Below are 26,887 nucleotides of genomic sequence, written 5' to 3'. Positions count from 1 at the left end.
CACAGAAGAGAGAAAGGCACGGTACGAAAGTGAAACATGCTCATAGGACACAAAGTTAGAGATATGATGATTAATGGTACAAGATCTAACACCCTTTCTCTTAGCAATAGGAATATTAAGATCATTGGGGACAGGTGAATCAACATTTAAAGGAGCAATGGGAGAAAGTGTACCTGGCTGATGAGACGGATCTGCCTCGGGTGAATCCGATGATGTTGGTTGCATAGTGTCCGGCTCCATGGCTCTTGAACTCTGCTGGCTTTTATGGCGACGATGAAAAACCCGAAACGGAGGAGGATCGGGTAAAGGAGGTAGTTGAATCTGAGTTGTCGCCTGTTTCTCCTCAACCCTACTCTCCCCCTAAGGAGAAACCGAGAAGAACGATTGACTCTCAAAGAATGAGACATCAATGGAAACATAGTACTTGCGGACAATGGGATCATAGCAACGATACCCCTTTTGAGATGAAGGGTAACCAAGAAAAACACAAGGAATAGCCCGAGGGTCAAGTTTACCATGAGTAGGTGACGGGTTGTGGGCAAAACAACGACACCCAAAAACATGCATCGGAATGGTGGACAGCGGGGCTGTAGGGAACAAGAGCTGATGTGGGGCCTTATACTCTAGTAGCCGAGAGGGCATGCGATTGGTGATATATGTCGCACACAATACTGCATCCATCCAGAACTGTTTTGGCACATTCATATGAATCAACAAGCCACGAGCAACTTCGAGAAGGTGCCGGTTTTTTTGTTTAGCCACACCATTTTGTTGGGGTGTCCTGGCACAAGAGCTTCGTTGAAGTGACCCACTCGAAGCAAAGAACTTCGTGAGATCACTATGGAAATATTCCTTTGCATTGTCTGACTGGAAAATATGAATTTTCGTTTGGAACTAAGTGAACACCATGCGTTGAAAATCTTTCACAATTTGTGGCACTTCATCTCGAGATCGCATAGGGTAAACCCAAGTGTATCGAGAATAATCATCAATCAAAGTAACAAAATACTTATAGCCAGCCGCAGTAGGTAGAGTAACAGGGCCCCAAACATCAGAATAAACAATATGAAATGGAAATTCAGATCTTTTATTTCTTAAAGGTAAAGAACTTCTACAATGCTTATTCAACTGACATGTTTGACACTGTAACTGACTCACTGACAAGGACTCAAACAACTTTGGGAACATAACTTTTAACGACTCAAAAGAAAGATGACCTAAACGACTATGCCATAAATAGGCCTGACTCTCACTTGACGAACTTGTGGACTCGGTCGCCACTAGACCAGCATTATTCTCCAACACGTAGAGACCATCCACCATGCTTCCTCTACCAATTATCTTCCCCGAGGTCAAATCCTGAAACACACATGAAGACGGAAAAAAGGTGACTGAGCAGTTCAAAGAGTGAGTAATACTACTAATGGATAGCAAATTAATAGGTAATTTCGGAACATGCAGGACATTAGGAAGAGTAAGGCCAAGTGGGAGAGATATGGTGCCTCGGCCAGCTATTGTAGAAAAAGAACCATTAGCCAGTCTTACCTTATCTCTCCCAGAGAGAAGGTTATATGTCTGGAACAAATTTGACTTACTGGTCATGTGATTTGAGGCTTCGGAGTCAATAATCCAAGGTGAATCAGTAGTACGAGATGACACATGGAAGGTTGTGGCATTACCTAATGTAGACGCAAATGAGGTCGGAGTAAACCCAGAATCCACCTGGCAGAGAGACCTACCATACAATTCCAAATGTTCACGGAAGGAGTTGATAATATCTTCCTTAGGGTCAGAACCGGGATGTCTCTCCTGAGTTACGAAAAGACTAGTCTCTATCGATGCCATATTAGCTGAGTTATACCTTTTTTGATTCTGCTGGCCTGGTTTCTTGCCCTGATCCGGTGCTGACTTCTTACCCAAATCCTGTGCCCATTTAGGTTTTCCATGGAGATCCTAGCATGTATCTTTAGTGTGTCGTGTCTTCTAGCAGTGAGTGCACCAAAGCTTGCTTTTATCTTCTGATTTTTTCTAAGTGTTACTCCTTTTAAAGCCACCTCCGACATTTGTATCTGGATTTCCCTGGACCGCTAGGGCAACTGACATCCCTTCTACACCATTCATCACACTTCTGCTTTCTTCTGACTGCACCAAGGCATACACCTCCTGGACTGATGGCAAGTCTTTACTACCCAAGATCTGTACCTTGATGGACTCATATGACGAATTCAGCCCTAGGAGGAAAGCAAATATGCGTTGCTGTGATACAAGTGACTTATAGGCCTTTGCATCTTCATCACACTTCCAATTCACATTCTGATAGTGATCAAGTTCTTTCCATATTGATGTCAAATCAGAATAGTACATCGAGAGACTCCTCTCCCCCTGCTTGCAAGTAGAAGATTCAGCTTGTAGTTGATATATCTTGGCATAGTGTCTCTGTTATGAATAAGTGGACTTCGCTTGTTCCCATATCTCACAAGCAGTTTCAGCCCACATAAAAGTCTTTCTTACTCATGGCAGCATTGAAACCAAGAGCCAAGACATCACCATACTGTTCTCTTGGTTCAACCTATCATGCTCAACACTTCCATACTTCGGTTCTTTTACTCTCCCATTGATGTATCCTATTCACCCCCTAGCAGTGATGTAGAGTTTTATCCCCCTAGACCACTCAAGGTAATTCAGACCATCAAAGGGAATGGCAGCCATGGGAAAGCTCATATCCATTCCCCCACTCACTCCATTGTGGCTCCCTGAGATCTCTGAAGTAGCAGAATTCTCAGTCGACATGGTCAAGCAGTTAACCAGTCCCAAACACCGGACTTAGGACCCCTTCTTACTCCACAAAACAATGCTCCACTCAGTTCACACCCACACACTCGGGTTTACCAACCAGATTGAGCACAAACAGTACCAAATTCCGGACAAAAACTGAGGTAATATTTGGCAGATTTCAGACTTGTATAGTTTTATCAGTCCCCACCTACCAGAATTCCGGAATCTAACAGCCACTAATCAGCAGGAGAGATCCTTCTCACTTATAGTCAACTCAAACCATTGAGAAGACAGGTCAGCATTGACCTACAGTTGTTTTAATACATGAACAGGATCACACGATCCAAGAAAACTAGGGTTACACAGGTTCGACAACATTCAGCCGCCCCAGATTCATAGGGTTTTCACTCGGCACATGACTAAGGAGAGTAAAGAAGAGAAGAAATAGGGAGAACTGTACCAGTTGTAGCTATTCTGTAGTCCAGAATCAGATTTCTTTTCTGCTAGTCTGTTCGATCTGTTCTTTGGGTTGATCGATCTTCTCTTGACAGTAGGGTTGATCTATCTGCTCTCTTTTGATCAGCATTCCTGCTCTGATACCATCTTGACAGTTTAGCCGGCCAAAGATAAGCGGAAGAGGAGAGAAGAGAAGAGAAGAAGAAGAGAAGAGAAGAGAGGAGAGAAGAGAGAAGGTTTGCAGTGTAACAGAACTGGCGGTGCCAGTGTTTATTTTACTATATATAGGGCGACAGAAATAACAAGGGAAAAGACCCTTGTGCCCCTGAGTACAATAACAGGCATAACAGAAATAAAAAAAATGAAATAAAAAAACACTTTAATTAGCCAAACAGTCCCTAACATCTGCAACTAAGTTATTTTAACATTATTCCAACAAACCTCTTACCCTCACAAATTTATCCAATAGCAATTTTAGGTTTACCACTCCTTCCTCATTACCACATTCACAAGAATATTGTGTCATCCAAGGTTCAAAATATCGATACGCCCGATATGCCGGTATGGGCGTATTGGGCGAATCGATACTATTTTTTTTAGTTTTTCTTTTTTTTTGAAACCGATTCAGGGGGCCGGTTTAGGTCTCCTCCATCCCCTGAACCAGTCATACCCCCAATACACCCACTATAGGGGTGTATCGGTGGGGTCCTTGAATGATACGTATCGGCCGATATGGGCCGATACGTGTCGATACTTTGAACATTGGTGTCATCTACAAATTGAAAATGGGTAATGACCACTTGATTTCTACCTATCCTTCACCCTCTAAACAGTCCTTGGGAATTAGCATTCGCCACTATTTTGCTTAACACCTTAGCCATTATAGTGAAGAGAAAAGGGGATAAAGGGTCTCCTTGTCTAATTCCTCTCTTAGCCGGAAAGAAATCCTTCACTACACCATTAGTAAGTTTTGAGTAATGGACAAAATTAAGCATCCTCTAATCCAAGATATCCATTTGGTTCCAAAGCCCATCCTTTCTAGAATTTGAAGAAGAACTTCCCAGTTAACCATATCATAGGCTTTCTCTAGGTCCACCTTACACACCAACCCTTTTCCTCTACCCTTTCTTTTTTCTGCAACACACTCATTGGCTATTAGAATTTGATCCACGATTTTCCTTCCTTCCACAAAGGCACCTTGGAAAGGTGAGATGATCAATGGTAACACTTTCTTGATACTTTCTGAGAGAACCTTTGCAATAGTTTTATATACACTCCTAATAAGACTGATTGGCCTATAATCCTTACGGGTTTTGGCCTCTCTCCTCTTCGGGATTAAAGTGATAAAAGTAGCATTCACCCCTCGAGGCACCTCTCCTTGGAGATAGAACTCATTGAACACTTCCAGAATATCATTTTTCATCCAATCCCAACATTCTTGATAGAAGGCCATTGAAAATCTATTCGGCCCGAGGGCTTTTGATCTTTCCATGGAGAAGATTGCACCCTTGATTTCTTCCAAAGTAAAATTCCTTTCCAAAACAAGTATTGCTCTTTTGAAATCCTATCCCCTTCGATTTCTGGTAGCTTTGTTGTCACCCCGCTTGAGCCTGTGAAAATTTACTTGAAATGGTTTACAAAAATCCTTGTGATCTCTTGGTTCTCTCTTACTTCCTGACCCCCCTCTTCCACACTAAAGATTAAGTTTTTCTTTCTTCTTCTGTTTGGAATTGCATGGAAAAACTTAGTATTACCATCTCCTTCAATAATCCATTTGACACCTTGACTTCTGCCTCCAACATATTTCCTCCAATTCTTACTTGATTTTCCATCGGTCTTTTCTCTCTTCTTTTGATAACATTCTGATAGCCTCTTTCTTGTCTAACTCCTCCATGTTCCTCACTATATTATCTTTTATTTCCTCTACCCTTCCAAAATGTTCTTTATTCCACTCTTGTATTTTCCCTTTTATCTTTAATTTCCATGCAAAGCTTAACATTTTCATACTCCCCAAAGGTCTGAGTTCCTGCCACCATTCCTTCAGTCTGGTTTTAAATGATCGATCCTCAAACTACATATTTTCAAACCTGAATGGAGTAGGGCCTCTTCTCCTCCTGGACTTTCCTTCTCAATGGAAATGGGGCAATGGTCTGAAGTAACCCTAGGTAGCCCTTTCACTACTATTGAACCCCACAATTCTTCCCAGTCGGGAGTAATGAGAAACCTATCCGGTTTGGAACAGGTTGGGGGGGATTGAAAATTTGGCCAAGTATAGTTCACCCTTAGCATCGGAGGTTCACTCAATTCAAGGGAATCAATTAAGTTATTAAACTTTCTCATGCTGGTAGTGAGTCCTTGGTTCGGATTGTTTGTTTCTCCCAAAAATTTGATGACATTGAAATCACCTCCCACACACCATGGTCCCTCCCAGATTCCCCTAATAGCACATAATTCCTCCCAAAAAGCCTCCCTATCTCTATAGCAGTTAGGACCATATGCATTTGTTACCACCCATTCACTCCCATCAATAACATATCTGGTCTTTCTTTTCTGAAAGTATTCCTGATTATCCTCCTCTTTTTGGCACTTCCTAGGCCTCTTACATCCAACTAACTATCTTCATTTCGACCTGTTTGTGACCCCTTATCAATGGCTGCCTAATACTCCCTTCTTTTCTATTTTAGGTTCCCCTCTTCCTTCTTCTCATAATTTATTCCACACTTAAGCTTTTCTAACTCGCTTCGCTTTCTTCTTCTTTGCTTTCTTTTTTTCCTCAAGTATACCTTCATTCTTCTTTCCCACTCTTCTCTTTCCTTCTGCCTCTTCTTTCTCCTCTTGAATCAGCCTCCTAGCACCCACAGGGTGGTTTAGTCTATTTTCATTGCTCTCCAAAACTAGGGTTGGGTGAAATAGGCTTTCCAGAATTAAGGACCAAATTCTAGCTCTCTCTTGTTCTAGGCTATTGTCCGATTAGGTTCTCAGAGTCTTGGGCAGTGGCACTTTTCAATGAGAGATTCCTGGGAGGAGTGGCATTGGCTGTACTTGCGCAGACACATGAGAATAAATTAGAGGGATCTAGACAAGGACTCACAAGCTGAAGAGGTAAGCACGAAGAAGAGGGGTTAGGGACTCCATGTGTCAGCAATCCTGAGCCCTTCCCTTTATCAATGCCCACTAGTTCGAAAACCTTGGCAGGCAACTCTGATATAACATAACTGTTCTGTTCCTCCTGTGCTTCTTTGTCTGGGTTAGTACCAATATCTGACAATCATTTATTAATATCTTGACATTATGCCTCCCTTGGAAAATCTCCATCTTCCTTTCTGACTGAAACTGGGTTCGCCACTAAGACTGAGGCAGGACAATCACCGTATTCTTCTCTTGGAACCATGCTGGTGCAGGTAGAGGGGTCTTCGAACAACAACTCTGTTCCCAGCTTTTCGTCGTCCCACAAGGTACATGTTTTAGCAGTGTTGACACTTCCGATACTATCTTCTATCTTCGATTGATACATCTTTTCTTGCCTTAGGTCTTCCCAGTCGCTTTTCTCTTCGGATTTGTCACTCTCGTGCCTATTAAATTTTGGATTGGGCTTATCGGGGGATGTAGAGTTGTTCGTCTGCACTGGCATCCATCCCCATGTGGCGGTACCTCCTTTTCCGGCGTCCCCATGAGCTTTAGAGGCGTCTCTGCAACTCTGCGTCAAACTCACGGTGGGGGGCGAGCGATAGGGGTTGAAAAAGATGATGATAGACCCCTGCAACTGTCCACCAACCTTTGGGATGACCTGCGCACCTGAGCCCTTGGTTCGCTTGGTTCACCCATCGGTTTGACTACTAACGTGGGCTTAAAAGTTAATGACGTTTTACCGCCTCTTCCAGCTGTCACCTCTGCAAAAGATCTTTGAACGGCCACGCGTGTGTTAATAGACGGTTCATATTTAACCTCTTCATTAATGCACCAATTTCCAACTTTCGAATATGATGACCGTTCAGTTTCCTTTCTTTTGCAAGAGCGGTCAAACTTCTTTGTTTCTTCTTCCCTTTCTTTGACCCTTGCCACGTCATCATCTTCTACCTCCCACAAGTTTCTCCACAATCTCTCATCCACCGTCGACAACAACCAAACAACGAACTGAGTTTCGCCTATTTCCATCTCCACTGTTCTTGGGACTTCTTCCACTTTGATCCCTTTCAGATCCAAAACAGCTGCATTAAGGTTGGAGGTATCCAGCTCTTCCAATACACCTCTGCATAGGGATGCAATTTTCTTAAAGATTTCAGGGGACCATAAGTTGAAAAGAAGCCCAAGAACTTTGATACGAAAGACTTGTGTGGTCTATGCGATTTGCGTTCAGAGTCCACTGGCTAATTACCATTACACCTTTTGGCGGTTTGAAAAGATGGCGTAAATTTCCTCTCCCATCTTACCCACTTCTAACAGAGCCTTGTCTGCGTGGAATGGTCGTAGATTGAAAGGACCTTCAAACTTCAATTTCTGTTTCAGTTCCTTTGCTACCAAGCTCCATTTGGACACCTTGTTTGCATAAACTACATACGCATTACTCCAATCCTTACCACTCTCATCTTTCTCCTTTTCCCAACCTGTCTTTGATTGGGTTGCCTCACCTTGGTTGGCCTGGGTTCTCCTTGATTGTTCCTCATTTCTCCACAAGAACTCCTGAAACTCTTTCGCAAATATGGTCCAACCTTTGCTTTGGTTTCCGACAAGGATACATATCATCTGTTTTCTGCCCAGTCTGTATCATTCTGTAACTGTGATGAACCACCCTTTCCTATTGAGCCGCTGTTCTGTTTCAAACACCTTTCCATTCAACTTCATCGTATTCTTCCAATTCTGATATCTTCTTGATACTATGGCTACATCCAAGAAACCTTTTAACCATACGACCACATCCTTCAGTAGGTACACTGAGGCTCTTTTCTCTTCTCTGATCTTCATCGAAATCAGGCTTCTTGACTTCACTTCCTCGAATTTAAAAGATTTTGCTTCAACGGAAACTTCCTTTCTCCATCTCCCCACTGATTCGAAGCTTCCTCTCTCCATCATCTTTCTTTATCAGCTTCGATTGTTCCTGTCTTCAACACTGAGATTTGTCGCTGGCTGCCGGTGTGATCAGTCTCCGGTGATGCTCTTGAGTAGCTCTAGTTCCCCAGGGCATGGTCTTCCAAGCTCCTAGATAATGGCAAGCTCAGAAGCTTGGAGATGAGAGAAAATACTGCAGATAATTTCAGTCACTTACACACTTGGCTTGATGGGTCATAAAGCTTTGCCACTAAGAATTTGGTTAATTATTTGTCTCTCCTCCACAAAAGCTCCTTGATTTTGTGAGATTACTAAAGGCAAAATAGATTAAACCTTCCATCCAAGACTTTTTCATTGATTTTGTAAAGGCTACCAACAAAACTTATAGGTCTATAGTTCTTTGGAGTCTTTTTTTCTTTCTTCTTGGGCACTAGAGCTAGGAATGTGGCATTTGCTCCCTGTGAAACTTCTCTGTTATGATAGAATTCAGAGAACACCTCCATCAAGTCAACTTTTATAATTTCCTAGCAATCCTAATAGAATGCCATCGACGAGCCATCAGGTGTTGGGGTTTTAAATCTTTCCATTGAAAAAACTGCTTCATGAACCTCCACTCTCTTGGATTTTTGAAGCTTTTGGATACTTTGGACTAGTAGCTATGCTGTAAGAAATCTGCTGTATATAGGTGGGAGCTCTAAATGAGTTTAATTACTGACATGAGATGCCCAAATCAGTTCACCGGATAACATTCAAAACCAATGATTGAAATTGCTCAGCAGAATTTATGATTTGCAATTAAGTTTCGTTAATCTGGTGACATTGCAGGAGGTATCATGTGTTGAAAATGGATGCTGTTAATGGTTTATTAAAGTCACTCCGTCAATGTTTATTGGCTGCTGTAGAGAACAGGAGAGGAATGCAACACTGTTGGGAAAGTGGAGCGTGAATCCCATAGACTTGGGGAATTTAGCTGAGCCATTTCCCTTTCAGTCTGACCACTATTAACGAACTGTTAAAAGATTGTTTTTATATTCAGTTTAGTACCGCAGGGGTACTATTGTATTTTTCTTTCCTTTTATGATTAAGATCACCCTAATATAAATACCAAAGCTGCCGCTGCCAGCTAAGACTTTTTAGCTCTCAAATCTCTCCTCTCTTCTCTTCTTCTCTTCTGGACAATATGGTATCAGAGCGGGCTTATTAGATGTGAAAGGAGATCGAGCAAGTTTTTTCCTGTCTTCTCTCTTCACTAGTTGCTGTTTCTTTTTTCTTGAAGAACCAGAGTACAGCATCGGACTGATCCTAGAAGTATTTTTCTTCCTCTCCTTTTTTTTTGGTCGTGTATCAGGACAAAACCTGTAATAGGTTTGCTTAACTGATGTGAGGTGATCAGCACCTGTTCTTTCCTTTTTTGTGGGATTGAGTGATCCTTGTAATGCTTTGTAGGTCGGTGATGACCTGTATGTGCTGTGACAGCAGTCCTGTGATTGGTTTGTAGGTCAGTGATGACCATTAGGTGCTGTAACAGCAGTAAAATTTTTTCATTGGTGATTGAAGGGCTGTGTTTGAACTGAAAGGTGGTTGTCTCTAGTTTCCTGGTGCAATATTAAAATTTTCCAGCAGTAATACAGTGTGTGAAGGGGAAATTGTGTGGACTGAAGAAAAAATTAAACAAAACTTGCTATGGTGTTGGATTGTACTGTTTTAGTTTTTTTGTGACTGCTTTTCCTGGTGCAATATTAAATTTTTTCCAGCAGTAATATAGTGTGTGAAGGGGAAATTGTGTGAACTGAAGAAAAAATTAAATAAAAATTAATTTTTTGTGGTGTTGGACTGTACTATTTTAGGTTTTTTGTGATTGCTTTAAGTATGACCTGAAACAGTTATCCCACATTTGGTGTTTCCTCAATGCAGAATGGACTGAGTGGGGGTATAGATTTATCCTTCCCTATGGTTATTATTACCTCTTGATGGTCTTCATTACTTAGAATGGTCGAAGGGGATCAGGTTGTACATTACTACAAGGGGAAAGATAGGATATATAAATGGGAGAATTAAAGAATCTAATTCTAGGAGGGTTGAATATGATAGATGGAACCCAAACAACAGCATGGTAATGTCATGGCTTTTAGTGTCTATGCAACCTTAGGTGAGAAGAAATTTTATGTGGGCTGAAACGACTTATGGGATTTGGGAACAAGAAAAGTCAACCTATTCTGAATTGCGTCACTATGCAAAGATCTATCAATTATAGGCGGGAATCATCTACTTGTAAACAAGGGGAGAGGAGTCTTTCTGTGTACTATTCGGACTTGACTTCCATCCGAAAGGAATTGGATCACTATCAGAGTGTGGATTAGAAGTGTGATGAAGATGCAGAAGCATACGGGTCCCTTATTTCACAACAACGAATATTTGCCTTCTTAGCTTGAATCCTGTATATGAATCCATTAGAGTACAAATCCTAGGAAACAAGGATCTTCCATCTATCCAAGAGGTATATGCATTAGTAAAGTCAGAGGAAAGTAGAATAAATTTGATGAATAATTCTGGGGGAGATGCAATTGTATTGGCAGCAAAAGGGAATGTTGCTATAGGTAGGGGAAATTCCTTTAAGAAGGGGGACTTTCGAAAAAGGGTGGATGACAAAGACAAACTATGGTGCACCGATTGCTAGAAGCCTTTGCATATCCATGATACAAGATGGGATCTTCATGGGAAGCCAAAGTGGGCTCAAGAATTGAGTAAGAAACAAGGTTCATATCTGAATAAGATATTAGGACAAGGTCCAAGAAAGCTCACTACAACAAACATGGCTACTCAGGAGAGATAGTGGGAGATAGTCCACGAGAACAAAAAGTTTTTGTTAGTTGAAATGCCCACTTCTTAGAAGAGGGCTACTTCTTGAGCAATCATCATCAGGAAGTCATTTTGGTGAGGAGGGCTCAGGGATAGTGGGAGATAGTCCACAAGTTCCAGATGGCAACACCCAACTTAGAAGATCTACCTGAGTATCTAAACTTCTTGTATGTTTTGGATGATCAAGAAAGTCACTTGATGGAAGCTATATTAGACATAGACTCCTTGAAGTGAGTAGATTCCATGAAAGTTGAGATGGACTCAATGAAATCCAACGTAGTTTGGAATCTTGTAGACCCGCCCCTTGGGGAGAAATCAATTGGTTGCAAGTGGATCTACAAGAGGAAGAAGGGCATTGATGGGAGTGTTGGGACCTATAAAGCTCGGCTTGTAGCGAAAGGTTATACTCAGAAAGAGGGAGTCGATTATGAGGAAACCTTCAATTTGTCCAAGAGATATGCATTAGCAAAGTCAGAGGAAAGTAGAAGAAATTTGATGAATAATTCTGGGGGAGATGCAATTGTGTTGGCAGCGAAAGGGAATGTTGTTATAGGTAGAGGAAATTCCTTTAAGAATGGGGACCTTCAAAAACGGGTGGATGACAAAGACAAACTATGGCGCACCCATTGCCAGATGCCTCGGCATACACTTCATGATACATGTTGGGATCTTCATGGGAAGCCAAAGTGGGCTCAGGAATTGAGTAAGAGATAAGGTTCAGATCTGAATAAGATATTAGGACAACAAAGTCCAAGAAAGCTCACTATAACAAACATGGCTACTCGGGAGAGCTAGCCCCCAACTACTATTATGGCTCAGTCACACACCTCTAGTTCTGACCTAAGGAGGATATCATCAATTCCTTTCGTGACCATTTAGAACTCTATGGTAGGGCAATTCGTTATATGGATGCTCCTCCCTCAACTTCATTTGTGTCTACATTAGGTAATTCTGCCATAGCTTTCCATGTATCGTCTCATTCCCCCGACTCTCTTTGGATAATTGATTCTAAGGCATCAATACATGACTAGTAAGTCCACCTACTTTCAGACCTATCATCTTCTCTCTGGAAGAGACAATGTGAGACTAGCTGAAGGTTCATTCTCTACGTTGGTCAACAAACCATTTCTCTTCCCTCTAGCCTTACCCTTTCTAATTTACATGTTCCAAAATTCCCTATCAATTTGTTTTTTGTTAGTAGTATTACCAATTCATTAAATTGTTCAGTGATCTTTTCCTTTCTTATTGTGTGATTTAGGATTTGGCCTCGGGGAACACGACTGGTAGAGGAAGTATGGTGGATGGACTCTACATGTTGGAGAATAAGGCTGGTCTTGCAACCATAGAGTCTAAGAGTTAGTCTAGTAAGAGTCAGGTCTAATTATGGCATAGTCGTTTCGGTCATTTATTTTTTGAGTCCTTAAAAATTGTGTTTCTAGAGTTGTTGTCAGTGTCGGAGTTTATATGTCAAACTTGTCAATTGAGTAGGTATTGTAGAACTCATTTTTCTTCAATGAATAATAAATCTGAATTTCCTTTCCATATTGTTCATTCTAATGTTTGGGGCCATGTTACTTTACCATCTGAGACTGGCTACAAGTATTTTATTACCTTTATTGATGATTACTCTAGATACACATGGGTGTATCCCATGCGAACTAGGGATGAAATACAAAAAATTATCCAAGATTTCCAACAAATGATCTTCACCTAATTTCAAATTGAAATCCAAGTCTTCTAATCCGATAATGCCAAAGAATACTTTCATAATGACTTCATGGAATTCTTTGCTTTGTGTGGATCACTCCACCATAGGCTCAAGTGCCTAAAACCCTAACAAAATGGTGTTGCTGAAAGAAAGAACCCCAATCTTCTTGAAGTGGCTCAGGGATTACTGATTCATATGAATGTTCCAAAACATTTTTGGCTTGAGGATATCCTTTATGCTGCATATCTCATTAATTGCATGCCCTCTTGATGGTTAGAGTGCAAAGCCCCACATCAACTCTTGTTTCCCAAGGCTCCCTTTTTTCTATTCCTTCACGTGTGTTTGGTTGTTCTTGTTTTGCTTAAAACCTTTCATTTATGGAAAATTGGATCCTCGTGCTATTCTTTGCATCTTCTTGGGGTACCCCACATCTTAGAAGGGGTACCGGTGCTTTGATCCCATTTCTCGAAAATATTATGTTTCTATGGATGTCTCTTTCTTTGAGAGTGAGCCTTTCTTGTTTCTCCTTAGGGAGAGTGTAGGAATGAGGAAAAACAGGTTCAGCTCCCTCCTCTTCGTGATCTTCGACCCTTTTGTGTTTTCTTCCCTCGTCACAAAGGCCAACCGAGTTCAAGAGCTATGGAGCATATAGAAATTGTACCACCAATGCAATCAAATTCTTCGGGGGGTGGATCCTCCCCAACCAGGTACCTATTGATGTTTTTGACCCTATTGCCATTGGTACCTCCATTTTTTATGACATTGACCTTCTTATTGCTCATTGGAAGGGTGTTAGGTCTTGCACCACTGAGCATACCATTTCTCATTTCATTTCCTATAAGAACATTTCACCTTCCTTTCGAGCCTTTCTTTCTTTCTTAGACAATGCTCCTATTCCTAAGAATGTGGTAGAAGCTCTCTTAGTGCTTGAATGGACAAATGCAATAAAGGAAGAAATTAATGCATTTCATAAAAATGGTACAAGGGAATTAGTGGATATTCTTGAGGGGAAGGAACCAGTTGGATGTAAATGGGTTTTTACAGTAAAACATAGGGCTAATGGTACGGTGGAGAGGTATAAAGCTTGTTTAGTGGCGGAAGAGTTTACTCAAGCGTATGGAGTGGATTATGCAAAACCTTTTGCACCGGTTGCTAAGATGAACTCCAATAGGGTCATTTTCTCTTTAGCTACTAATCTTAATTGGGACCTTCATCAACTAGATATCAAGAATGCATTTCTAAATGGTGATCTTGAAGAAGTGTGCATGGTACAACCCCTTGGTTTCCAGGCTCAAGGTGATGAATAGAAAGTGTGTAAGTTGAAGAAATCATTATATGGCCTGAAACAATCACCAAGAGACTGGTTCAATAGGTTTCATGTAGTTGTACAACAAAGAGGCTACAAGCAGTGTCAATCTGATCATACATTGTTTGTGAAAAGAGGGGAACCTAGTCACATGGAGAAGCAAAAAGCAGAATGTGGTGGTTAGGTCTAGTGTTGAAGCTGAATATAGGGCAACGCCTCATGGAGTGGCTAAAAAATTTGTTGAGTGAGCTGGGATTTATAGTTGATGGACCTATGACTTTATATTGTGATAACAAGGCAGCCATAAATACTGTTGCTAACCCAGTGATGCATGATAGAACTAAGCACATTGAGGTAGACAAGCATTTTATTAAAGAAAAAGTTGTTAAAGGGGAAGTTGGGCATGATTGACATTTATTCCCCAACTTGAGGGGGAGTGATAAAAGATTGTTTTTTATATTTAGTTTAGTACCGTAGGAGTATTGTTGTATTTTTCTTTCTTTTTATGATTAAGATCGCCCTAATATAAATACTAAAGCTGGCATTGCCAACTAAGATTTTTTGGTTCTTAAATCTCTCCTCTCTTCTCTTCTCCTCTTCTGGACATCATGATTAGTGAAGCTCGTAATTAGAACTCAACCAATTCTGTTGGTTGTTTAAAGCAGAGCACTCTTTGTACAAATTCCTGCAAAGAGAGGTGCATGAAGAAACTAAAGCGGATTTCTAGAAGTCATCTTTTACACATTGGCCGAGAATCATCTAGACAACCTCAATCTCAATAGCTAGACAAGTTAAATGCTTAAGATTAACATGGAAGCACAAAAGCTTTGATAAGAGAGAATGTGGTAGCGACACAATCTCAAAATTCCTAAAATTGTTTTATAAGGGGTAGCTAGGAAGACCAGAAGAGATTACATCAAGATTTGAACATTAGCGATACGAACGAGATGGATCATACCTTTCTAGGACACAAATTGATATTGGGATCCCCCTGGTTCAGACAATCTGGGAAAGAATCCATTAGCAAAGAGAGTTGATTTTCAGTCATCGGGTGCAGAATTTTTGTTGGTTGCACTCTAAACAACAATCCGTTACATGTGGCCATTTTCTAACTCTTTTATCAACGACAACAACGAGACTCGTCATTGAGGGATTTGAGTTCGACTTGTTGTGCCAGAAGGTGCTGGTTGAATCTTGGAGCCATTGTAATGGTTATTGCCTTTTGATCGCAATATTGGAATGAGGGCATGAAGAGAGGGCATCAATAAGAAAGAGGGAGGGTTTTGGAGCTTCGAGACGGTGGCAATGGGATTAAATCTTGCGGTTTTGCAACAAGGTAGGCTGTTCGTAATCAAGAGGGTTTCGATGACACCGTTTAGTTCTTGGGAGTCGGAGGACCCAATCGAGAGACTAGAACAAGGTCCCCGTAACTCTCCACCAAAATTTGCCTTCAATCATCTTTAACTCTCACTCGATGAATGGATCATGATGAAGCTGACACTTAACAACACAGACCCTTGAAGTGCTATATTCCCTAGAGATTGGAGATATAACTAGAGGTTTTCATATAAGTGCCATGGACTCCTCGATCGTAATGGTCTCGTTTCCGAAGGTTCAAGAGAATGGCGGGAAAGAGAGAAGAAGAGGGAGAGAGATGGTTGTAAGGAAACCCTAGGGTTGGGCTGCAGAGTGGTGCCTTGCGTGAGTGTCTAGGAGGGTTATCTCTCCTGGAAGGCTTTGAACCTCTTCTACTTATATAGAAAAGGCTACCGTTTGAGAGGAAAGTTGGGGAGAGACCAAGGAAACTTTCCCACTGGAAAAGTGGTTATAATTTGTTAGGTACCAAACAAGTGAGAGACTCGGGGTTTCGCCACGTGTCCATGAGAATCCCATGGGATTGGGAATTCCCGTCTTTAGAGTTTCCTATCTTTAGGTACCAAACAAATGAGGGACTGGAAGCTTGCTTATTATTGTACAATGTGATCCCTCCTGCAGGAGTGTTCTTTGCACACCGCAGACTACATCATAGACTTTATGTTTTTGTGCTCTGAGTTTCGAGAGATATGTAGATTTGCGATTCTGGTTCTCGGACATGCGATTGCACCTACGTTCCAGCAGTGGACATCCTTCATCATGGGTTCCGCAATATTTAACTCCATGTACTTACACCTAGCATTCCAAGAAATGGGCCGAAGACCCAATATTTTTATGATTATTACAATGCCACCCAAAACAAATGCTCCCTAGTAACCCCCCTTTGTTTGGCCAAGGTACCTGCCAAACCATTCTCTTTTCTTCTAGTCCATTTGAACCTGATCCCTATCTCCCTTTTAAATCATCTCACCTTCCTCATTACTCAATCTGTTAAGCTATTTTTTGATGGATTCTTGCTTGACAATTCATGTTTTATAAGCGGTTAGGTTATTCGCCACTCCTTGGAGTGTAATTGTAATAAGGACCAAATATTTCAGGCTTTTGGCCATAGCTCTAATGTAAAAGTGAATTCTTTCAATTATTATGTGGTCTAATCTTGGAAAGAAAAGGACATTTCATGGTTTCTTTGGCAAAATCTGGTTTACTTTGTTTGAGAAATTTCAGATTTGGATATTATGATCTCCTCACATTCTGAAGTCTGCCAATGGTAGTTGTGGATGCTTTACTTTAGTAGGTTTTGAGAGGACCCACTAAGGAGTAATTTGTTTCTTGTTAAGGTCTTTTCATTTAAGATTTACCTCTTATTTTCTGTTCTCTCGACTCTCATTCTTTTGTCATTTTATTTTTCACTTAACTAAATCTTTGTAACCAACAGAAGAAAAGTCAATTGGTTTTCTTAACGTCATGGAGTTCCATTTTGCTCTCTACTATTATCATCACTGCTGCCTTTGTTTATTTGTTATAAAGAATTCAAGGTTGTTAATTACATTTTGTAGCTCGCTGTGGAGTATGAGAGCAATGCATTGTTTATTAAGGTTGACACAGACGATGAGTATGAGTTTGCCCGTGATATGCAGGTAATATATTCTCCACTTCTTTGCCAGAATTTCCTCTGAAAGATTGTATGAATCTTGAAAGTTAAAATCTTCTAATTTGTACTACAGGTCCGTGGCTTGCCAACCCTATATTTCATTAGTCCTGATCCAAATAAGGAAGCAATTCGGACTGAAGGGCTCATCCCAACGCAGATGATTAGGGATATCATTGATAATGAAATGTGAGCAATGGTGGGGCAAGAATATTGTGTTCAAATCTGATCACAATTTGGTGAGACAATGCATGGTCCTTTTGTCATGAGGATCAATTTGACAGCAGTGCCAGGACTTAACATTAACAGATGGAAACGGTGATTGCACATTGATAAATTGCGTCCGGGGCCTATCTTGCTTGCAGCTTGCTACCTATTGAATAGTGATGGGAAAAGCCTTGTTGTCTAAAAGGATTAACTGCTGATTTTGCTGAGATGAACTTTCAAGATGTTGATATATAAAGCTTTATCTGGGGTTGGGATCAGTTTGAGTTTTGTGCAGTAGGAAAAACTAGGAAGATGACCTTATTTCCATTAATATAGATTTGAGGATGATGAGTGGCTCCTCCGTGTTAGTCATGTCCATTGTGTCCATGTTCATGCCAGCGGTCAGCCCTATGCTACATGGTGCATTGAACTTCTTACTAACATTTCTACTTGAATATCATGATGCAACTGTAACCGTTGAATTGGGCCAAAGTGAAGAAACGATTTCTTTCCAACATATGCTCAATGGGCCTTGCCCGATTTCAAAATAGACAATAAGAGAAAAATTGCTCCGGGCATTCTACCTCTCCAAAATAGACAATAGCTCATTAAGAGAAAAATTGCTCTTTCGTTTCCTGGAAAAGGCATGACATGAGTGATGGTTAATGGTGGGCCCCTCTGCTCTGGGATCTGCTCCTCACACTCACCTCACACCCACATCCCAGTGTAATCGGGAGCGTCTTCTCATGAATAATAAATATAAGTACAGAAGATGATTTTGTCCTCATAAAATTTGTCCTCACATTGTCCTCACGTTGTCCTCACAATTCTTGTATAGAGGAATTGAGATTTACTCACAAAGGGCACCTCAAACCACCTCATAGCCCCATCCTACAATGTATTGGAACATCTCATAAATAATAAGAGATGTTCCTATGTGCGGTGGGACACATTGTGAGGTTGGTGCGAGGAGCAGATCCGGACTCTATGGAGATGTTTCAAATGCATGGCTACACGTGTTGTAATGACGGTATGACCGTGTGAATAAATTTTGTGAGGACCCAATCTGAATTCGAGAGTGCACTTCACACCAATCACATACTTGTTATTGGCAGGTAAAGGTGCAAAGTTGTCATTCATGGGGAGTGAATTCAAAATCAACTTAGAGTTTGAGAACACTTTAAAGAAGTACTTTTTTTAACAAGTACTTTTAAGAGTTGGGACCAAACATTAAGTGGTTATTAAGTGGTTTTGTGTGTTTGGTAAAAAAGTGGGGAAGAAGTACTTTATGTTAAAGTACTTTAAAAAAGTGACTTCAAGTTGGTTTTTTAAGTACTCCAAAAAAATGGGACAAACCAGTCCTTAATAATTTTATTTGTAATGCCTAAAATACCCCATGAGGGTTATACCTCATCCTCCATTCATTCGAACATCAAACCCAGGTAGCGTTGCACTAGTTGTAGGTCTACTAGTGACAATTGGTGATGAAGAAGAGTGGCCGACGGACCTGTCATTTAGCCACTTTCTTCTATTTTTTGAAGTTTTTTTCTCATTTAATCATTTATTTTTTTTGGTTTTTTTCTAACTTGAACTCCCTGTTCTTTGCAGATCTACACTAACTCTCTATTTTTTCGCAAATCTACACTTGAACTAACAGGCGACAAGAGGTTAGTTTTTTCTGGGTTTTCGTAGATCTACACTTGACCGGTCCCTAGTAATTTTGTAGATCTCATAGTTCATGTTTTTTCTTCCTTAGGCCTCAGCTTTGCCATAGAGATCGAACATCCTCAGTCCTCAGCCTTGCCACAGAGGTCGAACATCCCCACCCCAATCAGACGCTACTACCTGTGCAAAAGATTTTAGGTTAGCCGTTGAAGTTTGAAATCATGAATCCAAATTGTTGATAAAAAAGGAATTTTGTTGTGCTGCTTTATCTTTTCCTTCCCTAGTTTTAAAGTTTCCTCAACAGCGAAACTTCTTGCTCTCCATATTTCTCTCTATCGGTTTCTTGCCACATCATTGTCGTCTTCCCCACGATGTCCTTCCTCCCACCACTGAGCTTCCATGGAGGTTGCAATCCAGGTTTGTATTCTACCCCACTAGTGTATACTTCTAACACTCGAGGGATTAGCTCTTGTTTTGCTCCTACCACATGAACTACAACTGCTCTCAGGTTATTGACATTGAAGGCCTTCAGTTCTCCTCCGCAAAGTTTTGCAACTCTTGTAAATATTTCCAATGTCGAAAGGTGAAAAGGCATCCACAAAATTCTCAGCTCAATATGAGTGCTTGCTTGACGAGTTTTTCATTAGTGCAGGGAGACCGTCTCTCCACTATTACCAGGCCTTGTTGAGTTACGACCAAGATAGGTAGGGCCACCTGCATACTTCGGGTAAAATTAACACCACTTTACTCCCTTCAAAAGGTTGAGCTTCCACTTTTCCTGAAATCTTCAGAACCTGCTTAACTTCTCCTAGGCTAGTCCAATCACCAATAGTTTCCTTCGCTGTGATGTCCTGTTAGATAGTGTATGCCCTTAGCTCCAATCAGAATGATGTACATTATGACATTTAATGTAAATGAATAAAGTACATATTTGATTCATGTTATTATGGTGTGTTTCTGTGTAATACCCTTAAACTGGACACAAATGAGACTCGTGTTTGTTTAGAATCTTCACAATCATTGGATAGATCTGGGGAGATTTATCCTGCCAAGGCTGACACTGATGTGCTGCCAAGTTGGCTAGGGTGGCTTGTCTCAGCTGCTAGGATGAGACCTGGGGTACATGCAATGTGGGTTTTTTTGAAACCCTGAATCGGACCAGAATTTGAGTATTGCCCTGGACCTTGGAGATAGATAGGCAAAATTGGAATGTTACACCTAACCCCTAGACTCGATTATGGTACTGCACTAGGTGTCAGATTGGGTTGCCTTTGATATGCTAATCAGTGAGATCCTTAGAGGGGGTCAAAACTTGGGTATGTTGGGACAGTCTGAGAATTCATCTGAGTGGGTGATCACAGTGACAAGATCAGCCCCTTTGTCGGACAAAGTGAATGATTGGGAATGCACTCTCTCTGATGGAAACCAAAGTTGTCGGCATCCGATTTCAACCGTTGAAATTTGTTTTGCAAAATATATTTATATATATATCATGGTTTCAAAATGTTTGCAAAATGTTTTAATTCCCGGGATCCATGTGAGTAGAGAGTGCAGCATTGTACCTTGTAGTCGAGGGAGATGTCCTCTCTTGTCGGGCAGTGTTTGATCATTATGGGCTGATAGGTTAAGTGTAAGACTATTGAGGGTAATACCTAATGGGCTAATCTTGCATCTGCCCACAATCCTTGGGTTTTTATAAGGTGGTTTGACCCAATGACCATTTAGTGTAAATGTTGGGCCCATTAAAGCCTATGGTGATGGACTCAGGGGTTCTTTGTCTCCTACAGTGAATTTGGCTAGGCCTTGTAACAGAGGCTGGGCTGAACCCATGTGGCTGATGTGTAGATCAATGTTTGGGTCTCACGCCATATAAGGATATCCAATTGGGTAACAGTTTGGAGGATAAGTGAGCACATGGACTTAATGGGCCTAAAGCCCAATTCGAACTGGTTTAATTAGAGTAATTAAAGAGGGGCAATTCTGGGATTTAGATCAGCAGATAGGATAAGGGATTGTCCTTATCCACTCAAAGATTCCAGATCCAAATAAAGATTTGGATCAGGAAACTACTAATTGGATTATGAGGTATGATCTTTATGAAGGGATAGGAAATCCATCAAATGGACGCCCAAGATTGTGGAATAAAGGGGGCGAATTTCAAAAATTTTTCTGTCCTTTCAACTGGGAGTCAAATTCCCTATTTAGAAAATCATATTTTCAAGGATCATTCCTGAACCATAAACTGAATCAGATCTGAACCAAAAGGAGGAGAGAGAGATAATACCTGATACAGAGAAATAATATCTCTCAACGGAGGTGTTCACGCCCAAGGTAGAAACCAAAATCTGCTCCCACTGAAGATGGTGCAGTGCAAGGTGGAGTAGAATAAGCAGTGTCCTTCTTAAGAACATGATTCTTCCTAAGAATCACCTGGACGACTTGTGAATACAACTCCTACCAATCTTTTCTCCAAAATATTGGAATCAAGATCTTATCTTGATTTCTCCCAAGCAATGGGGATCGAACTGTTATAGGCGGCGGCTACAGGAAGGAGGTGGCTAGAGAGAATTTGCAGGGTGCAGAATTCTCTCCTCTGTGATCTCAGCTCTGAAGACAAGACTGTTGCTGGTGATTGTGTGTTAGATGTCTAAAGGCTGCCACCCCCTCTCCCTTTTATAGACTTAAAGGGATCAGCTCCTAATCCCATTAGGAGTTGCTAACCCAAATCATATCTGGATTAAGTCCCTTTAAGATAAGGGATAAACCTTATCTTATATGCAGATTAGATCAGCCAGTTCCTAATCTAATTAGGAAGTTTCCAAATCTAAATCTCATTTAGATCTTGGACTCTCTGAGTGGATAGGGTGTGGGCCCAATCCTATCAGCTGATCTTATCTCAGAATTTGCCCCTTAAAGACTAATCAAATTAGCCTAATTCAAAATGGGCTTAAGGCCCATTTAGGGTTATGTATTCATTAAACCTTCCAAACTGCTGCCTAGTTGGGCTTCCTTGTATGGCATGGAACCCAAACATTGATCTACGCATCAGCCACATGGGTTCAGCCCAGCCTTTGTTACAAGGCCTGGCCGAATACACTGTTATGGACAGTGCACCCCCTGAAAACCCATCAGATGGGCTCTATGGGCCCAACACTTACCCTAAGTGGTTCTTGGGCCAAGCCACCTTGTAACACCTAGGGACTGTGGGCAGATGCAAGATTAGCCCATTAGGTATTATCCTTAATGCCTTACACTTAACCTCTTAGCCCATAATGATCATACACTGCCTGACAAGAGAGGACCTCTCCCTCGGCTATAAGGAACAGTGTTGCACTCTCTCAAGTATGGATCTCGGGAATTAAAACCTTTTGCAAACATTTCGAAACCATAATATATATATATATATATATATATATATATATATATATATATATATATACTTTTATATCTCATATAACATATATTTTGCAAAACAAATCTCAACGATTGAAATCGGCTGCCGGTAGTCTTGGTTTCCATCATTGAGAGTGCATCCCCGATCATTACCTTTGTCCGACAAGGGGCTGATCCTGTCACTATGATCACCCACTCAGATGAATTCTCAGACTGTCCCAACATACCCAGGTTTTGACCCCCGCTAAGGATCTCACTGATTGGTATATCAAAGACAGCCAAATCCGACACTTAGTGCAGTATCATAATCGAGTCTAGGGGTCGGGTGTAACTTTCCAATTTTTCCCATCAATCTCCAAGGTCCAAGGCATTACTAGAAATCTGGTCCAGTTCAAAGATTTAATTAATCCCACACTGTATGTGCCTAGGGTCTCACCCCGGTAGCTGAGACAAGCCACCCCAACCTATTTGGTGGCACCACAGTGTTAGCCTTGTCAGGATAGGTCTCCCAAGACCGATCCACTGGCTGTGAACATTCTAAACTAACACGAGTCTCATTAAGTGTCCGGTTTAAGGGTATTACACAGAAACATACCAAGGGAACATGAATCAAATATGCACTTTTATTCATTTACAATAAACTCATAAAGTACATCATTTTGATTGAAGCTAAGGGCATACAAAACTGTCTAACAACTCCCATTTGCACTTAGGTCCAATCAGGTATTAGTTGGAGTCCCATGCTTTCCACGTGTTTCTTAAGCATTTTCTGTGAAAGTGGCTTAGACAATGGGTCTACCACATTCTCCACTGATGCTACCTCTTACTGTCATCCTCCCGTAGGTCTAGTGTTGTCATACAACAATGGAATGGGTTGGCCTGAAATCTACTTATTACACTCACTGCCTGAGCAATGTTAGGGCGAGTGCACAGCATGGCATACATGATGCTCCCTACAGCAGAGGCATAGGGAACGTCCTTCATGCCATCAATCTCCTCAGAAGTCTTGGGAGACATCTTCTTGGAGAGAGTGACTCCGTACTTGAAAGGAACATTTCCTTTCTTGGAGTTTTCCATGCTGTATCTTTTGACTATTTCGTCAATGTAGGCAAATTGGGACAATCCTATTATCCGCTTCGATCTATCTCTATAGAGTCGAAGACCCATTATATAGGAGGCCTCTCCAAGATCTTTCATGGAGAATTGCTGTGAAAGCCATACTTTTACCGTATTCAACATTCCTACATCATTCCCAATGAGTAGAATGTCATCTACATACAGAACCAAAAGGTAACCTTATCTCCACTGTACTTCCTGTAAACACAGGGTTCATCCGGATTCTGCTCGAAGTCAAACGATTTGACGGCAGAGTCAAAACGGATGTTCCAACTTCTAGAAAATTGCTTAAGTCCATAAATGGATCTATTAAGTTTACATACCATGTTTTCCTAACCCGCAACTATGAAGCCTTGTGGCTGCTGCATATAGATATCTTCAGTAAGATCTTCATTCAGGAATGCAGTTTTGACATCCATTTGCCAAATCTCATAATCATGGTTTGCTGCTACAGCTAGTAGGATCCTAATGGATTTAAGCATGGCCACAGGCGAAAAGGTTTCCTCATAATCGATGCCCTCTTTCTGAATGTACCCTTTCGCCACCAGACGAGCTTTGAAGGTCTCAACCCTACCATCGGGGCCCTTCTTCCTCTTGTAAATCCATTTGCAACCAATTGCTTTTACCCCGGAGGGCGGATCTACTAGAGTCCAGACTTCATCGGTCTCCATTGAGTCCATCTCTGCTCTCATGGCCTCCACCCACTTCTGGGAATCTATGTCCAACATAGCTTCCGTTTAAGTCACGGGATCCTCCTCACTAGTCAAGGTTTCTACCAGGTAACTATCCTGGTCATAACCATAACGGACTTGTGGCTTGGATACCTGAGTAGATCTTCTAGGTTAGTCACTACCTGGAACCTGTGGGACATCTTCCACTGCTCTTGAGCTCTCCTCATCAAGAACAATTTCCTGACGATGGGTGTCCAGGATATAATCGGTCTCCAAGAACAGGGCATTTCGACTGTAGAACACTTTCTGCTCACTTGGGTCATAGAAAAGGTAACCTACAGAGCCTTTTGGGTAGCTTACAAATAGGCAACGACTGGTCTTGGATTCCAACTTGTCCGCACTCGTTCGTTTAACGTGTGCTGGACAACCCCAAATCTTCAAGTGTCTAACACTTGGTTTCTTTCCGGTCCAAAGTTCATATGGAGTGTTCGGAACCGATTTGGTTGGAACCCGATTCAGCACGTGGATCGCAGTCTCTAATGCGTAACCCCAAAAGGATGTGGGTAACTCTGAGTGTATGAGAAGTGACCTGACCATATCCAATAAGGTCCTATTCCTCCTCTTTGAAACACCGTTAAGTTGTGGCGTAGCAGGAGGAGCTAATTGTGATAATATCCCATTGTCCTTTAAGTAGTCCCTGAACTCGTCAGAGAGATACTCGCCACCTTGATCAGATCGAAGGGCTTTAATTTCTCTCCCCAACTGTTTCTCGACCTCTTGTCTAAACTCTTTGAACTTTTCAAAGGATTCAGACTTGTGTCTCATTAGGTACACGTAACCATATCGTGAGAAATCATCTGTGAAGGTGATGAAATACACGTGTTGATTTTGTGTCCTAACACTCAGGGGACCACATACATCAGTATGTATTAGGTCAAGTGTGCCTGTACATTTTTCAGGCTTACCGTTAAATGGCCGCTTCGTCATCTTGCCATACTGGCAAGGCTCACAGGTGGGAAGATCTTCTACAGTTAGAAAATCCAAATGACCATCCTTTACCAACCTTGTGATTCGGTCAACACCGATGTGGCCAAGTCGGTAGTGCCACTGACACGTGGGATTAACTGTATCACGGGCTCTTTTTTTGGGGATTTCAGCCGACGTAGTTTCGGTTATGTTAGTTTCTAGAGAAGGATGTAGAACATAGAGATTGTTCTCTAGTTCCCCGTATGCGATGAATCTGTTATTTCTTTTAATAGTAATCGTATTACTAAAGAAGACTGAATAACCATCTGCACACAGTTTTGAGACAGAAATCAAATTTCTTCTTAAGTTTTGTACATAAAGACAATCTTTGAATACAATTTTTCCTTCTCTAAAAATTAACTCCACGGTTCCTATTGCCGCGGCTGCAACAGTTGCAGTAGTCCCCAAGTAGAGAGTGATTTCTCCTTCACTCAGCCTTCTGCTTACCTTGAACCCCTGCAGTGAGTTACACGCATGAGTTGAAGCCCCGAAGTCAATACACCAGGACGTAGAAGCTACCAATAAATTGGTTTCTATAACACAAGTTTTGAAATTACCTTTCTTGGAATACAGGTAGGCAGGACAATTCCATTTCCAATGGCCGGTCTTCTTGCAGAAGTGACATGCATCTGATGCTTTGTCTTTCTTCTGCCTTTTTCCCTTGGTGGCTTTCTTCTGAGGCTTCTTTGCCTTCCTCTTTCTCTTGCCCGTTTTGCTAGCTTCAACAAGCATAGCTACAAGCTCATCATTTTTAATCAATTCTTCAGCTCTTTGCAACATATTGCTGAGCTCTTGCAAGCTGACATTCAGATTGTTCATGTTATAGTTCATGATGAACGGATTAAAGGAAGGAGGCAAAGAATTAAGGATAGCGTCTATCTGGGTTGCGAGGTCTAGCCCGGATCCAAGAGCCTCCGGTTCGTTGATGCAACCCATCATCCGAAGACAATGGTCGTGAACTTGTTGGCCCTTGGACATTTGAGTGGTCATGAACTGCTTCAAGACCTTTTGCCGAGTAGAACGATTCTGCTCTTCATACATCATCCTCAGGCTGTCCAATATGTCCTTGGCAAGTTCGATCTGATCGAACTGCCTCTGTACCGGGTTGTCCAAGGAGGCGATGATGTAACACCGGGCTAGGGAGTTTTTCTCCTCCCATTCTTGATAGTCTCTCCTTCGGGCCTCAGAAGCCCTGTCTCCCGGATGCTCCAGGGTAGGATTCTTTGCCACTTTGTCTCGCTTTTCTGAATTTAGGACCAGCATAAGGTTCCTGTACCAGTCGGCATAGTTTGGGCCCTTAAGCTTGTTATAATCAAGAAGTTTTGCAAAAGATCCGTTTGCCATTTTCTGATAAAAGAACAAACATCAGTCCACAACCTAATTTGATTCATGTACATTTCATAGATATGGATTTTAATATACGATCCATTTCCATTTATTCATCTCTGTGATTTCCCTCCTTTCTTAGTGATGGAGACTACGGGTTGTCTCTGGAAATGTGGGAAATCACATAGGGTGCATGGAGCCAACTGTTTCAGCTACATAACCCCACCACCTTTCTGTGAAGGATCATATCCACTCATCATATGAGTTTTCCCTTTGGGCTCTATCAGACAAGGTTCAGAGCCGTTTTCTGG

The 26,887-nt window shown here is 41.5% G+C and overlaps 1 protein-coding gene across 1 annotated transcript in view; it reads left to right on the top strand.

The window, feature by feature from the left end:
• LOC148871743 (thioredoxin-like protein CITRX, chloroplastic) overlaps positions 1-17,894 on the top strand; it is a 37,552-nt gene extending 19,658 nt beyond the window's left edge. Inside the window, exons 3-4 of the mRNA XM_088973356.1 lie at positions 17,081-17,161; positions 17,249-17,894. Coding sequence (XP_088829482.1) covers positions 17,081-17,161; positions 17,249-17,365 — 198 coding nt within the window. The 3' untranslated portion in view covers positions 17,366-17,894. The remainder of the gene's footprint in view (positions 1-17,080; positions 17,162-17,248) is intronic.
• Positions 17,895-26,887: the final 8,993 nt, after the last annotated feature.

The sequence above is a fragment of the Nelumbo lutea genome, chromosome 2, assembly GCF_056320005.1.
Source record: "Nelumbo lutea isolate HS-2025 chromosome 2, American lotus-T2T, whole genome shotgun sequence".
Classification (NCBI taxonomy): domain Eukaryota; kingdom Viridiplantae; phylum Streptophyta; class Magnoliopsida; order Proteales; family Nelumbonaceae; genus Nelumbo; species Nelumbo lutea.
This window is presented reverse-complemented; position numbering and strand designations above follow the sequence as displayed.